General features: G+C 35.5%; 1 protein-coding gene and 1 long non-coding RNA gene across 9 annotated transcripts in view; one reads left to right on the top strand and one right to left on the bottom strand.

The window, feature by feature from the left end:
- LOC131400785 (uncharacterized) overlaps positions 1 to 17279 on the bottom strand; it is an 84346-nt gene that overhangs the window by 29050 nt on the left and 38017 nt on the right. The window contains exons 3-4 of the long non-coding RNA XR_009217454.1: positions 11874 to 11953; positions 4871 to 5120 (exon numbers count right to left, since the gene is read on the bottom strand). This is a non-coding gene — a long non-coding RNA (uncharacterized LOC131400785). The remainder of the gene's footprint in view (positions 1 to 4870; positions 5121 to 11873; positions 11954 to 17279) is intronic.
- The window catches only part of SCML2 (Scm polycomb group protein like 2), a 110241-nt gene that overhangs the window by 80814 nt on the left and 12148 nt on the right, over positions 1 to 17279 (top strand). For all 8 annotated transcript variants that reach the window (XM_058535520.1, XM_058535513.1, XM_058535516.1 and 5 more), the window contains 4 exons: positions 9240 to 9463; positions 12565 to 12685; positions 14748 to 14951; positions 15676 to 15858. In XM_058535520.1, the coding sequence (XP_058391503.1) occupies positions 9240 to 9463; positions 12565 to 12685; positions 14748 to 14951; positions 15676 to 15858 (732 nt within the window). The remainder of the gene's footprint in view (positions 1 to 9239; positions 9464 to 12564; positions 12686 to 14747; positions 14952 to 15675; positions 15859 to 17279) is intronic.

Here is a 17279-nt window from a genome sequence, read left to right as displayed (position 1 = left end):
ATTCGAACCTGTGAACCCTGGGCCACCAAAACAGAGCGTGCAAACTAAACCACTACGTCACCAGGCTGGTCCCCAAAATTAACCATTTTAAAATGCACAATTCAGGGGCACTTAGTACATTCACAGTGTTGTGCAACTACCACCTCTGTCTAGTTCCAAAACATTTTCATCACCCTAAAAGGAAATCCCATACCCATTAAGCAGTTGCTCCCCATTCCCTCCTCCCTCTTTCCCCTGCTAACCACCAGTCTGTATTCTGTTTCTATGGACTTAGCTCTTCTAGATAGTTCATGTAAATGGAATCATACAGTATGTGATTTTGTGTCTGGCTTCTTTCACTTAGCATAACGTCCTCAAGGTTTATCCATGCCATAGCATGTATCAGTACTTCATTTCTTTTTATGGGTGAATAATATTCCATTGTATATATACATCACACGTTTGTTTATCCATTTATCTGTTGATGGACATTTGAGCTGTTTCCACCTTTTGGCTACTATAAATATTGCTTCTATGAACATACCCATAAATGTACTTATTTGCTTCCCTGTTTTCATTTCTTTTGGGTATATACTTCAGAGTGGAATTGCTGGTTCATATGTTAATTCTGTGTTTAACTTACATTCCCACCAGCAATGTATGAGGGTTGTAATTTCTCCACATCCTTGCCAACACTTATTTTCCTTTTTTTTTTTATTATAGCCATCTTAGTGGGTGTGAAGTGGTACCTCATTGTGGTTTTGATTTGCAGTTCTTCCTTCCTTTTTTTTTTTTTTGTGAGGAAGATCAGCCCTGAGCTAACATCCATACCAATCCTCCTTTTTTTGCTGAGGAAGACTGGCCCTGGGCTAACATCTGTGCCTGTCTTTCTCCACTTTATATGGGACACCGCCACAGCATGGCTTGACAAGCGGTGCCTCGGTGCCCACCCGGGATCCGAACCCGGGCCGCCAGCAGCGGAGTGCGTGCACTTAACCGCTACACCATGGGGCCGGCTCCCTTCCTTCCTTTTTGAATGGAGTGTATTCTAGAAGTTTATTTTTAAGTTGCTTGATTAGTATTTGAAGCATATTTTTCCAAGAATACCGTAAAATGTTGTGAACAAGCCATGGTAGTCTATTTAATGCATAAACTACCTGAATTATTTCTACAGGAATATAAGATTGGAGACAAAACTTGAATATTAAACATTTATTTATTTAGCAAACATTTATTGGATGCCCATTATGTGGCTGGCCCTAGACCAGATGTTGGAGGTATAACAATGGAACTTACATGGTTCCTTCCCCCAAAGGTGCAGTGGGACAGATATGTAAGTAAAGATACTATAAGATCTGTGCCAGTTGAGATAAAGGCAGTATGTGCAGTGTATGAGCATTAAGGTCCTATGGTTTGCCTGGGAGCTTAGTGCTAGAATTTTGTACAGCTGGTAATTGAGAAGAGTCTCAAATAATGTATAGTAGTTTAGCAATTGACAAAGGAGGGAAGGCCTTTCTTGGATCAGCCTCTGTAAAGGCAGTAAGAGTCAGAATGTTTGGGAACTTGAAGCAGATGATTATGGCTGAATCTATAATGATAGTTGGGGAAGAGAGGATATGAGGCTGTGAAGATATGTAGGGGGCCTTGGACACTAGGCCAAGGAGTTCAAATTTTAGCGTATGGGTAATGTGGCATCACTGAAGGTTTTTAAGTGGAAAAGTGACATACAATTTATATTTTAGAAAGATCATGATTTATGGGCTTACAGAGTATGGATTGGAAAGGGCAGCCAGGAATGCCAATTAAGAGGCTAGTGTTGTAGCTTATGTGAGAAGTAATGAGGTCCTGAACCAAGTCATTGATGGGCATAAGAAAGAACAGAACTGGGAAATACTTAGGAGGTAGGCTTGGTTAGACATGTGGAGGGAGGAAGAGTACAAAGATGACTTTAAGATTTCTGGCTTCTGATAATTGGGTGGGAAAAGGTAATGTCATTCATCAAGATAGAGCATATAGGATAAGCATAATGAATTCTTCTTTTGGACGTGTTGAATTTGAGATGCCTGTTTAGATTATCTAGTTGGTTATTGGAAACACAGCTCTAGAACTTGAGACAGGTGTATGCTGGGGTGGGGCTGGGCATGTGAATGCTTGAGTGAGCAAGAAAACATGAGAGCAGCAATTTGGTAATCACTATTATATGTAGGCAGTAGCTGAAATCAAAGGAGTGAACTAAAGCACTCAAAACTGAGGTGAGGATTGGGAGAAGGTGGCTAATCCTGGGGAACATCGCGGGAAAAGTGACAGGAGGTAGGAGGGGAACCAGGAGGGAGTGGCTGTGTGAGACCCAAGAAAGAATTTTAAAAAGAAGACGTTATCAAAAGTGTTTAGTGCTGGAAGCCAAATAAGATCAGGAAAAAGCATCCATTGTCAATGGCTGTTAGGAGGTTGTGGATGATCTTAGTACCGAGTTACTCTAAAAAGAGGTGTCTGGAAGTGTTATTGCAAAGGGTCGAAAAATGAGAAAATGGCCGTAATAGTGAACATGGGCTAGTCTTTCAAGAAGTTTGGTCATAAAAGGAAGGAGTGAAGGTATTAGCTAGAGAGAATGTAGATAAATAGGGGTTCCTTTTTTGGAGAAAGCTTTTTTTTTCCATTCGTTAGGCATTGGCAACAAGGTTTCCACCATATCCAATCCACTGATGGAAGAGGGCAAGGAGCACCCTCAGGGCCTGGGAAGAGAGTGTGAGAATAGAGACAGATGGTGATGGTAGTGATGCTGCTGCTGGTGATAATAACAGCTAACATTTATTGAGTGTGTACCATGTGCCACATGCAGAATTTAAGCAATTTGCCCAAGATCTCATAGGTACTATGTGGTAAAGCTGGATTTGAACCTAATTAATCTGGAACCAGTGTCCCTGCACTAGATAGTAAGAAGCAGGGGAGAGAATAGGTATAAAGAGCAGTTGGTACCAGAGTCCCACATCTATATGATCTCTACCATGTCTCTTCCAAGAAAATTCGTAGTACGCAGCTGGTTTCTGGCTTCCAAATGCCTACTGTGATAAGTGTCAGGCACATGCTTCCTTGTTTCCCTTTCCACTAGTAACTACCCTTGTAGTTTCCTTCAAGAATTTTTCTTAGCTTATTTGATGTTTTCTAAAAGGATTTTTTTATTGCTGACAATAAGGAAATAAACATGCATTTAAAAGACTCTGAGTATGCTTATGGAAAGATAAAGTCACTCTTATGTGACAGTAACAGTCCTTGGGTATTGAGAAAGGCTAGTTTCAGAGGAAAAGCAGACTCTGGCTGTTATGAACGTTTAATTTCTGAAGCAAGGTTGGGCTTCTGGGATGGGATGGGTGGCTCCTCTGATAACAGGTATGGGGAGGGAGAGAAGAAATGGGACAGTGTCTGAAGACACCCGTCAAGGAAGCCAGTGCTATGGCATGGGATGGCAGCAGGAGTGAGTGAAGTAAGCTCAGGGGGTTTACACCTGACTCTGCCTGCCTTTGCTCTTATTGCTGCCCATGACCAATCAGTTTGTGGCAACATGGGCTCTATGGGATAGGGAGCAAAGTTCCAGGTAGAGGCATTGGGCACCGTGACTGAGTTTCTGTGAATATCAGGCCTCAAGGTTGTATAGTTTAGGTGTAACCATCTCTATCAATATCTCTGTGTCTTTCAAAATTGAGGTTTATACAGTTTCTTTGGTTTTATAGTTATTGGTATAAAAGACTCTTAGTATAAATGGTAGTTTCACTCTATATGCAGTTTTAAGAATAAGGAAGATGACTTGCAAAGAATTTCTGAATCTGAAAAAGTTTCCAAAGTCAAATGTTTTACTCAATTTTGGTTTCTCCAAACCATATCTTGCTTTTCTGTTTTTGGCTATTCAAATTTTGATTTTGTTCATTTCTAGCCTCAAATTCAGGGCATCTGTTTTTATAGTAATTTCTGCCCTTGTTGTCATATGGTTACATATATAGCATTCAATCTATTTGAGGAGAAGGAAATCATCTACCTACTTAAAGAGATAGGAATTTTATGTATACACAAATACACACTCATATGAAATATGAACTATATGACTGGGACCATATTTATTTCTTCTGGATTTCTTAAATTGCCTAGACTAGTAAAAAGAGCACACTTGGTATTAGGTAAATGATGGATGGAAAATCTGGAGAACAGTGAGCAACGATATCTCTATTAAGTCTTTTTAGATCAAAAGCAAGATACGTATTAATTTGTATATCTTATCCATTTTAGTCCCTGTTCAAGTCAGCCATGTGTAAGCCAAACCAGCATATGTGGAAATAGGGAGTTACTGTTCATTTCTGAGTGTATTTCCTTTTCTGTGGTAATTGTATGTGCTGCTGTCTTTTCACAGTTCAGAGAAGGCAAGCACTATCTTTCAATAATAAAGCATGTGTCAGCAGAAATGTATATTTAACGAGTACTATTTGGAAATAAATATTAAATAAGATTAAAGCCCCAGGCATGAAAAGTTTTACCAGTATGTTTTTTCTGTACTTGTTAATGTTTTCTCATTATAAGTATGCCTCCACATCTGCTTTTAAAAAAACCCAAGACTCCCTCTGTCAGAGAGCACCTATTGACTGTCTGGTGAGATATCACATAGGAATTCAAAAGATTGTCTTTTGGGCCGTTTTTTTTTTTTTTTTTTTTTAAACACGTGCAGTTCGACTCAGGGGAATGAATTTAATAGCCTTTTTTGTTAGAGGAGAGAAAGCAAAGTGGCATGTTAGAAAAAGCATGCACTTAGGAGACAAAACTCTCTTAGCCAAAAGGGTAATCTTGGCTAAGTTAACCTCCCAGAGCCTAGATTTCCCCATGTATAAAGTGGGGAAATAATACTTACCTCATAGGATGCTTGGAAGGATTATATGCAATGATGCCTACTGTGTAATGGGTAGACAGTAACTATTGGCATCTGTCTCCTTGCTTTCTTCAGTTCCCCGCTGTTCCAGGTTTCCAGGCCTCCTCTTGATTTTATTTCCTGCCTTCTGATTGTTTCTCATTAATTTCTTTTGCATTTCCACAATTCAGTAACTTCTCATCACCTGGACATTTTTCTTGCCTGAATGTTGTCAGTTCTATCTGAAGATAAGCTGAGGAACCAGATAAGTTTTTTGTTAGATATTCACATAAAAATTTTATTAAAAATGATTAGCATATCCTTCTATATATTTCAAAATATACTTTTTTAGAAAGATTTTTACTCACTTTGTGACCACTGTGAACACATGGTTATAGTGCTATATAATTAATACTGAATAGAGTTTCAGCATGGTGTATACATGTTATATGATTGCTCTTTGGAGGAGAGATAATAAATACATGTAATGTATAATGTAAGCCAGCCTTGGTGGTCTAGTGGCTAAGATTAGGCACTCTCACTGCTGAGGTCTGGGTTCATTTCCCGGTCAGGGAACCACACCACCCATCTGTCAGTTGTCATACAGTGCTGGCTGCGTGTTGCTGTGATTCTGAAAGCTATGCCACCGGTATTTCAAATGCCAGCAGGGTCACCCATGGTGGACAGGTTTCACCGGAGCTTCTGGACTAAGACAGACTAGGAAGAAGGACCTGGCCACCCACTTCTGAAAAAATTGGCCACGAAAACCCTATGAATAGCAGTGGAGCATTGTCTGATAGAGTGCTGGAAGGTGAGAGGGTGGCGTAAAAAGACCGGGCAGGGTTCAGCTCTAGAGTCACTAGGAGTCAGAACTGACTCGACGGAACTAACAACAAATGTATAATGTATATAGTTTAATTTTGATGTCCAATATATTGAATGATTACTCTTTCCTCTTTAGTTAAATTAGTTTAAAAAACATTTTGTTCTAGGAGCTAGGGATATGGCAGTAAACAAAACTGAGTCTTTGCCTTTGAAAAGCTTGCTTTCTAAAGTGAAAATTTTTTTTCATATTTTTATAATGCATTTTTCTTACTTTGCTCATACATATGCATATAACCGTGCATCAAAGAGTTTTTATTGTCATAGAATATTATATTTTAGGGGTATATTTGAAGCTATAATTCAAATATTTGTTTCCCAAGATTTATTAATTTCAAATGTCAAATTTCAAATTTTCAAACGCCAAAATTCTTAGGTTAATATTGACTTCATTACCGTTGCCACGTTCCGCAAAGTTACTGTTTTGTAACAACTTTATTATTATTATTTTTTTTTAATGTCATCTTTTTCTTTTTTTTTTTTTTTTTGGCAGGGAAAGATTTGCCCTGAGCTAACATCTGTTGCCAATCTTCCTCTTTTTTTTTTTTTTTCCTCTCCCCAAAGCCCCAGCGCATGGGTGTATATCATAGTTGTAAGTCCTTCTAGTTCTTCTGTGTGAGCTGCCGCTGCAGCATGGCAACTGACAGACAGGTGGTGTGGTTTTGCGACCGGGAAACTAATCCGGGCTGGCGAAGCGGTGAGAGCACCAAACTTTAACCACTAGGCCATCAGGGCTGGCTCGTACAACTTAATTATTTATTGTATATAGAATATACTCATTTTGGAGGTATAACATTGGCTTGCAGATTGAAAATATTTTTCATTCATTTAGTAAATATTTTTTGAGGACCTTCTATACTCCTAGCTTTTGTCTTAAACCAACCTGGCCCAAGAATTTAAACTCAGGTCCAGAGGCCAATCTCTTTCCTTTCCTTTATGCCATATATTCAAAGGTGGGGACCAGACCTGTGGAGATGAATAGATTTGTCAGCAGAATGAGGATTTATTTGGATTTAGTAACTAGGAAGGGGTGATTAGTGACCTTAGAAAGAATTTCTTTAAAATATGTTTGGAAGAAGAAATGCTTATTACAGGGGGCTAAGGAAACATGGAATAATAAGGAAATTGAAGTGTCAAGTATAGATGTGGGGTATTTTGGTAGTGAGTAGAAGGAGGATTCATGCAAGGGCTTGAAAGTACACAAGAAACTAGAGGAGGTAACTTCAAAATAAGGGATATGTGAGGGTCGTAAGAGAGAGCAAGGAGTTGGAGATCAATGAAACCATAATGTCCCAGAGGAACCAAAGAAGATAGTTATCAGGACATAAGGAAAAGAGGATTAGACTTAGAAGAGTAGAGAGAAGACTTTTCATTTGATACAAAAGGAAGAGATGAGAAAGAATGAAAATAAAAGTATTTTAGGATGGAGAAATGGGATGGTTATGGTCACTCCCAAAAGATAGCCTTTAATCTTTTCATAAGATAGAAGGTAGGGTCATTTGCTGAATGGAATAGAGTGACATGGAGATGGGAACTTAAGCAGGGGAAAACGTTCTGCCGTGGAAACATACTTGGAAATCAGTGAGTTGCTGCAGTGACACCCCAGTTGAGGTTAGCGTGGATTTTATAGTGATCAATAATAGCCTAATGTTCTATAGCAGGAGTTGGCAAACTACACCCCGAAGGCCATATCCAGCCTATTTAGCCTGTGAGCTAAGAATGGTTTTCATATTCATAAAGAGTTTAAAAAAACACAAAGAAGAGTGTGTGACAGAGATCATGTATGGCCTTCAAACCCTAAAATTTTTACTGTCTGGCCCCTTACAGAAAAAGATCGGTGACCCTTGTTCTATGGCTCAGGACCAGAGAAGACAAATGATAGTGTGACTTACAGGTGGGAGCTGATATGTTGGACATGAGCAAAGATCAAGGGGTGATAAAGAAAGGGATACTAGTTAGAGAAGTGTTGGTGAAGGTGGACGGTTGGCTGCAGGTTGATAGGGAGAAGAGTAAAGCCAGAAGAAAGCTAATAAATTGGATGAAAATGGAGAGAGCTTATGGCTAGATCTCATAATAAGAATGAAAAACATACTCAGTTGGTATGAAGCAAAGATGACAGGTAAGGAATTTGGAGATAGAGAAAGGGGGCACAGTTGGTTATCTAGGAGATAGAAGAGTTTCTGAAATTGCTAAGTATTAACCATTTTAGAGAGGAGCTGAAATCTCCAATGATGAGGTCAGGATGATGAAGCATCAGAAGTATGATGGTTAAATTTCTGAAGATGATGACAAGGAGACTGTGTAAGAGGAAATAATGTGAATTAGGTTACTGGAGTTATTGAAGAAAGTGGAAGTGAGTGTGGAGTAAGAGGTAGATGATGGTAAAGAGATAAGAAGAGACTGGTGTAAGTAGATGAATTACTATAAATAAGGGGGAAAGTGATGGTGGCAGTTAAGTGGTCCTCCGTTTGCCCTGGCAGCTGAGAGAAGGCTGTTCTCTCCTCTTGGCTTGGTAAGTGATAGAAGGTAGATAAAAAGGCTGTGGGGAAGATGTGGTATTTTCCATCAAAGGTCAGATTTACCCATAGTCTTTGAGTATGGGAGGAGCGAAGCAGTAGATTGGGTTCAAGTTGTAAAGTGAAGTCCTCAAAATAAAAGTAGTTGATTTATGCATAGATATGTAAATGTTTTCCTTATACAGCTCTTCTTGTAAAGATTTTTTATTTGACATTAGTACTTCTTAATATGTGAAATTCATTTTGTTGTAACAATGAAATTATTAAGGAATTAATACTAAAAATATATTTTTTACTTAACTGTGAACATACACAAAAGTAACCTGGCAGGTAACCTTCATTTGAAATATTAAAACTGTCTGGATTGGGCTACCAAGTAACTAGTGGATACAAATCACTTAGACGTGATAATGGTCCTTCCATGACAACGTTGGAGTCTATTTTGTAGTATATGAGCCTTTATTATTAGACATACATATAGGAACATAATATACTTTAGCCATTAAAAATCAAGTGCAGGGGATTTCCCAGGCCTCTGAAAAATGAAGCAGGAGCTGTCTGTATCTGCTTTGCTATGTTTTTCTATATTGATGGGCAAAATGATTCCTGCATATGGCATAATTGGATAGTATTTTCTAAAGGAAAAACTCTTTTCTGTGCTAAAGACTAAAACTGTGAGAAGCAGACAAAAGGTAAATTGCTAGAAATTTTCACTATGCTGAGTGTGAAGTTACTGGTTCCTCATTAAAAAAAGCCTCTATTTTTTCTGGCAAATTAGACTATTTCCTGATAATCTGAAATCTTAAATACCTAAAACTTCATTTTAAATGGTACCTTTATTTTAAGTGGTTTTCAGTGAATAACTTTTGGAATGTTTTTAAAGATTGAGTTAAATTTCTTTTGAGTCATAAGACAATACCTTAATTATGTCATTTACTTTAATTTTATTTTTGTGTTGTGTTTTTTTTTCTCAGTTCCCATTACAAAGAATATAGCAAAAACAAAAACACAGTCTTCCCCTTCCAAAGCAACCCAGAGTTCAATGCAGTCTCCACAGAAAACTGCTGTAATATTACCAACACAGCAGATCAGGAAATCAGGTCGGACTAAACCACCTGGACATACTTCAGTCCCCAAGAAGGGAAGTTCTGTTAAAAATCTCACACCAAGGAAAAAAGGCCCAAACTCAGGAAGAAAGGTTAGTTGTATCTCCTACTAATTTGTAATAGGTCTCTGTAGTGCCTTATTATTTATAACATACAGTTTAGGATTTACTAAGAGTATGATGAGGCCCTTTAGGAATGTACTAAAAGGACTATATAAGGCTCTTTAAGGCCTACATAGCCATCAAAATTGGTATTTCTTTTTTTGGGTAAACTTAAAACTCTGAATAGTGTTCGACCTCTTCAAAACCACATTGAAAGTAGTACTGTGTGGGTGTATTTATGTTCAGGCCAGTTTATTTAAAACTCAGTATACTTTAAAATCAATGTGAAGTGAATTTTACTGTACATAGATTATACCTCAGTAAACTGTGAGGAAGGGGCAATCAATGTGATAAATTCAGTGATGCTAGTCACATCCTGCCTAACTGACTCCCTCAAAGAAAACAACTTTAAAACCTGGAAATAATAGAAAAGGAGCTACCTGCAGACACTGGAGAGTGAATGGAAGCAGACAGACTCTAGTGGTCAGGAGTGCACACAGGAGGGAGGGAGGGGTACAATATACAAAATTCTGTATCTGGCAAAAATACTCTTCAAGAATGAAGGTGAACATTTTCAGATAAAAGCATACTAAGAGGATTCATCACTGGCAGACAGGAACTATAAGAAATGCTGAAGGAAGTTTATCTCTGGGTAAATGCAAATGACTTTCTTGTTTTTTTCCTCTTAATTTCTTTATAATAATGTGACTATTTAAAGCAGTAATTATAATATAGTCTTGTGGGGTTTATAACATATGTAAATGTAATACATAAAACAATTATAGTATAAAGGCTTGGGGTGGGGATATGCATTTGTATCATTGCAAGGTTTCAACATTTTATGTTAGGTAGTACAATATTAACTTTATGTGGATTGTACTGTAATGGATTGTACTTTATGTAGATTGTGTTGTAATCCCCAGGGCATATTGTAAAAACACAAATGCAAAAAAGTATAGCTAAAAAGCCACTAGGAAAATTAAAATGGAATTTTAAAGAATATTCAAGTAATCCAAAAAATAGACAGGAAAGGAGGAACAGAGGAACAAAATACAGAGGAGACAAATAGAAAACAAATAGTAAAGAGGTAGAACCAGACCCAAACATATTAATAATTACTTTAAAAGTTAGTGGACTGAACTCTCCAATTAAAAGACAGAGATTATCAAAATGGATTTTTAAAAAGAACTAAATATATCCTGTCTACAAGAGATACACTCTAACTATAAAGACACAGAGTTTTCCTAGATCTATTGGAACTAAATTAAATTTCAGCAGTATTACCTTAAACGTTTCTGAGGTCAGCCATCTGATATTAATATATAAAACATTTGTTTTGTTTCAACTAATGTTTGCAGTATGGAGCAAAATGACAATACCCTTTTGATTTAAAAATACTTACATTAATACTGGTCTTTTTATTTTAAAAAGCATTCAAAATTTATAAAATAAAAATCAAGTCAATAAAACTGAATATATTTCAAATATGAAATCATAAACATTGAAAAAATCAAATACACATATTATTCTAATGTAAATCATTAGCAGATGAAATTTTTCAAGTTAAAAATAAATTACCTAAAATTAAGCAAAATTAATGAAATTTAAAGGAAAATAATATTTTAAATGCATTTTAAAAATTAAAATGTATCAAGAGTGTTGTTGATGTATATGTTTAATGATATTTTCCAGTTACTGAAAAAAGTCTTTGTGATAAGTTGGTATAATGGTGAAGATATAAGATAACTTCTTGACTCCTTTATTTTCAAATAATTCCAATGCTAATTTGATAATTTTGAAGAGATCGTTTTGAAAATGTTGTTTATATGGTGGTGAGGAGGGACGAGAGGCAGATACTATAATTTTTTTGTAATAAACTATTTTTTGTTTCAAAGGAAGCATTTTAATTCACCTTCATCTTCTCTAGCTTCCTCATTTCATCATGAAAAGATGAAGATTCTCATGCAGTTATCCCTGTTTCAGTACTACCGTGTCATAGTTAGTTATTGAGAAAGTCTTTGAAGTAGAGTAAGAATTATTCTTGCAGTACTCTTTCCTTTCTCGACTATTTTCTCCCTCCCCTTAAGGATTCTAGAGGTATAGAAGCACATTTTCCAAATAAATGTACCTTTATTCAATTTATGTTAATGCAAACATAACTGTCTTTGTATGTCTTAAGTCAAAGGATTCAGATTGCAGATGTTTAAAATACTGAAAGAATGAGAACATATCAACACAGTATTTGTAATTCAATACTTAAAAAATAACATGATTTACTAGAATGCTGTGAACCCAAATGACAGTCATTAATTTAAACTAGTAAAGAAAAATCCAACAATATTGAATGTTATCCTATTTTTCCCTCCTTTGTCCCTGCCTTTTAAATATCCTCTATTATTACCTTTTCTAGGCACAAGAGCCCCTTCTCTGATATTGGTGAGCCTGTTTGCAGGTAGCTCCAAGAAAACCACAAGAGTTGATCTAAAATAAACAAAATAGTAGTGATGGTTAATAATGCCCAGAAGACATTTGGTTCTTACATAACGATAGGCATAATTTTGTATGGACTTTAGCAAGCCACTTGTAATTTGGTCAAAATTATCATATGTAATATGGAGAAATGCAGGTTAGATACAGTAAAAACCAGATGAGTGACTGCTTTCTAAAGACAAACTCTGTCCTTGGCCTTTTTGAGGTCACCTACCCCAATTTGATGTATTGCTGGGTTAGATTTACAGACTTTTCTTTAGCAGTGTGAAAACACTTGTCATACAGGGAACCTCAAAAAATAAAACAAGTTTTACGGAGTGAACTGTTGTGGCTAAGGTGTGACCAGTTGGAGCCAGGGCAGCGCTGGGAATCCCAGCCTCTTGGTTTCTTCCTCTCCCACTTGTCAACAACCCTCATGGGCCCCTCTGAGGAGCACAGTTTGGGAAGTACTGTAGTTCAGGACACATACGGGGGTTTCCAATCCTAAGGACTTCTGACAACTGATCATTTGTGAACCAGTGATGCAGATAATTTTCTGACCTCCTTATCTGGGAATTTTTTTAAAGGGTAATGTATACTTGTGTTCTTTTTTTTTTTAACAGGAAAAATGTATTCCTGTGGTGTGTTCCACATCTTCAGCTTCTTTAAGTTTTTTGACCAGAAACCGTGGCCTTGCATATAAGGATGACGCTCCTGGGACATCTAAAATAGTGATGTCTACAGGTAAATTAGTACTTTTAAAAGAGTATTAAATTACTAGTCTTTTATTCTGTATTATTTTCAGTGTCCTTGAAGTCCTGGAAATAAAATAAGAGGAAAAAAGATGATGATAAGCATTTCTTTTAGCATTTTTATATTAAAGTATTTTGAAATTCTGGTTGTTCATTTTGATGTTGAGGAAAAATAGTCTGTTTAAATACATGAGTCACTTGAAAATTCAACACCCTTAAAGTATTTTTCATCTTAGTAAGATTTATATAAATTTACATAATTGTCAAATCTATTCTTGTTTTCCCTTTGTCTCATTTTACAATTTGTCCCTTTGTCTTGTATGTATTTTTAAAGCTACCTCAAACCTTTTTTTAATACCTTTTAAAATCTTGACAGATCTTTGCCTGTCAAGGGGCACGATGACTTTAAATTGTTATCTGCTATTTGAAGAGTATGAAATGACACAGACCCAGACTAATCAATCCCTTTTATTTGTCATCTCTTTCACATTTCCTTATTCTTTTTTCTATTTTTTTAAAGAATATTCTATTGCTTCCTCTTCTAGATCCTTAATTATTTCCCTTATACTCTTCTGTTTCCTGGACTTTTCCCCTCAATTTTTCTTTCCTGACTAAAAAGAAATTATAATTTAGTTTTTTGAAATAGAAATCGCTTTAAATGATTATTGTAACACACCTCATTTTGTCAGTTTGTTATTTCTTATTTTTAGTCCGTTAGCAGGAGAAACTAGCTAAATGAGTATAATGCTAAGGAGATATACCATTGAAATCCTTTTTTAGCTTCATTTGTGTTCAGTAGAACTTTGTCCATGCTATCAGCAGCACAGGTTAAGTTTTTAATAACTATTTCATTTCTGTGACAGAGACCATCCTTCCTCTGGCTATTGCCACAAAGTTGAATATCATATATTTTAACATAGTGAAAGAATAATGGGTTTTATTGTACTGAATATAGACTGTGAATATATGAAAATTTTCCAATATAAGTGAAGTAATGGATAAAAATAATATACTTGTTGATTTAGGGGGACAGTATATTTTATATTTGGTAATGATGTACCCTCGTTACATTGTATGTTGATTTGTATTTGTTGATTCTCAGTGAAGAAAAATTATGGAAACTTGACATTTGTGTTGATTATAGATGATTTGCTTCTAAGTCATATGCTTTTATTGTACTAAGGAAAGTGTTTATTTTTAATATTTTTTCAGTGAACCTCGGCATATATATAAAGAAAATTTTTTTTTTTGGTGAGGAAGATTAGCCCTGAGCTAACATCTGATGCCAATCGTCCTCTTTTTGCTGAGGAAGATTGGCCCTGGGCTAACATCTATGCCCATCTTCCTCTACTTTATATGTGACGCTGCCACAGCATGGCTTGACAAGCGGGGTGTCGGTGTGCGCCCGGGATCCGAACCTGCGAACCCCGGGCCACTGCAGTGGAGTGCGTGCACTTAACCGCTATGCCACTGGGCTGGCCCCTATAAAGAACATTTTTATGAACATTTTTATTTTCTTAAAATTAATGAAAAAATTTGTCTAGGTCATTGGAACTTACTGCGACCTATATCTTAAATTATTTGCTTACTTTAGAAAATATAATGAAGGTGCAATATTGGTGATTTAAAATAAATTCAATCCAAAAAGGAGTGTACTAACATGACCAGTTTTGAAAGAAAATTCTTATACTGTGTGTATTGTTAAAAGGTGAAAATATTTATCTTTATACTTTTTTATATAATGTGGGAATGTGGGAAAGAATTGTTTTGTGATGCTACTAAAACTTCTATAGTTTTTATTATAATCAGTTTGGGCACAATTCTAGAAAAGTGAATAAACATTCGGATTATTTTTTCTAGGTTTAATATCTTTACACAAATGTGAAAATATATTTACATACGTATTTTTATGTAGCAGAAATGATTATTGATATTAACTATATTTAGGTTCTCTTTGAGTGAAGTGTGGCTAGTGGGATATAATAATTGACTGTGTAGTTTGTGTTTCTTTTAACTGATCTCATTGTTTATCTGTATACACATTTTTCCTCAAGTCTGTGTCTATGTAAACAAACATGGAAACTGTGGCCCTCACCTGGATCAGAAGAAAATCCAGCAGCTGCCTGACCACTTTGGCCCAGGCCCTGTGAATGTGGTGCTCCGGCGGACCGTGCAGGCCTGTGTAGATTGTGCCTTTCAAAGTAAGACTGTTTTTGGATTCCTTAAGCCAGATCATCGTGGAGGAGAAGTGATAACTGGTATGCTCATCTAATCCTTTATTCAGCTTTTTTCCCGGAGTTGATGTTAGGTTTTGAGAAGGCAAGGATTTTATATAATATAGATTATTTTATAATATTTATATTCTTTAGTATATTAGAATATTTACAGCATTGATATAATAGAATATTTATAATTATTATATATTTATAGACTTTTATCCCTGGTTTGGAAAGTTTAACTTCACTTTCAAAATAGACAAATAATGTCAGAGTAATACTGTAAATTGAGGTAAAATGTACAGATCTTTCGTTTTACATGCTATATTAAGCTCACTATAGACAAAGTACCTTGGTTGATAATATATTTTAATTTTTTTAGAAAACAGACTGATGCTCTAAATAAAAATGTGACTCAAGAAGTGATTAAGAGATAAGATACAGCTGGCTTTCATGATTGTATGATCAGATACTACAACGTTTGTACCCATGGAATGAATAGCAGGAAGTGTTATTATAGATGAGTGGTTTTCTGTTGTTATTGTTTACTTTATGAATATTTTTAAATGATAATGCTTTTATCAATACAGGCTATTGTGTTTGAATTAGAGGAACTTTTATAATTTAAGATTATTTCTTTATAAATTACAAAAACCACAAATTGGACTTCTAATACATTTCCTAAATTGATGGCTTTTTTGTTGATGTTGTAGTTCTCATCTTTCTATGATGTAACTTTGACATCTTTTTCCCCCCTAATAATTAGCCTCCTTTGATGGGGAAACTCATTCCATCCAGCTCCCTCCAGTGAACAGTGCATCATTTGCTCTTCGCTTTCTTGAGACCTTGTGCCATAGCCTGCAGTGTGATAACCTTTTGAGTAGCCAGCCTTTTAGCTCTTACAGAGGTAATACTAGTAGTCCTGCAGAGCATGATAAAAATCAATCAGGTGAGAGAAAATGTAAAATTCTATACCATGCTTCTATTTTATATTACATTTTATAATTAACTTGAGAATCTTATGTAATTTAGTTTTTCCTTGTGTCCTCCTCAAAGTAAACATATTAGCCACAGTGAACTAATTAGACATGTATAATATATAGTTTTTGTTCATTTAAAGTGGGAAAGTAATTTCTTGTTGTATTCGTAATGAACTTGAGAGTCAAAACCTGAAAGGTATCTCATTGTGGTTTGATTTGCATTTCCCTAATAACTGATGTTGTTGAGCATCTTTTCATGTGCTTATTGGCTATTTGTATATCTTCTTTGGAGAAATGTCTGTTCAAATCCTTTACCCATTTTTAATTGGATTCTTTGTCTTGTTATTATTTAGAAATATATATTTATATTTATTCTATATGTATATATTATATATTTATATTTGTTGTATATGAAGAGTTCTTTATACATTCTGGATACAAGTTCCATATCCGATATATGATTTTCATATATTTTCTCCCATTCAGTAGGCTGTCTTTTCACTTTCTTGGTGGTGTCCTTTGAAGGACAAAAGTTTCTAATTTTGATGAAATTCAGTTTATTTTTTCTTTTATTTCTTATACTTTTGGTATCATATCTAAGAAAACATTGCAAAATACAAATTCATAAAGATTTACCTCTCTGTTTTCTCCTAAGAATTTTATAGTTTTAGCTGTTATGTTTAGGTCATTGATATATTTTGAATTAATTTTTCTGTATGTTGTGAGGGAGGGGTCCAATTTCTTTCTTTCACATTTGGATATCTAGTTGTTCCAGCCCCGTTTGTTGAAAAGACTAGTCTTTCCCTATTGACTTGTCTTCCCTTGTCAAAAATCAATTGACTATGAATATATGGGTTTATTTCTGGACTTTCAATTCTATTTCATTGATCTATATGTCTATCCTCATGGCAGTACTACACTATCTTGATTACCGTAGCTTTTTGTAGTAAGTTTTGAAGTTGGGAAGTATGAGTTTTCCAAGTTCATTCTCCTTTTTCAAGATTGTTTTGGCTATTCTGGGTCCCCTGCATTTCCATATGAACTTTAGGATCAGTTTGTCAATTTCTGCAAAGAAGCCAGCTGAAATTTTAATAGGGATGGTGTTGAATCTGTTTATCAATTTGGGGATTATTGCCATCTTAATAATATTGAGTCTTCCAGTCCACGAACATGGGATGTCTTTCCATTTATTAAGGTTGTCTTTAATTTATTTCAACAATGTTTTGGAGTTTTCAGAGAACACATCTGGCACTTCTTTTGATAAATTAATCCCTAAACATTTTATTCTTCTTCATGCTATTGTAAATGGAATTATTTTAATTTAGTTTTTGGATTGTTCATAGCAAGTACATAGAAATACAGATGATTTTTTTGTATTAATCTTGTATTC

This window comes from Diceros bicornis, chromosome X (assembly GCF_020826845.1).
Source record: "Diceros bicornis minor isolate mBicDic1 chromosome X, mDicBic1.mat.cur, whole genome shotgun sequence".
Lineage (NCBI taxonomy): Eukaryota > Metazoa > Chordata > Mammalia > Perissodactyla > Rhinocerotidae > Diceros > Diceros bicornis.
Note: the sequence above shows the minus strand (reverse complement) of the source record. Positions and strands in the feature narration are given on the sequence as shown.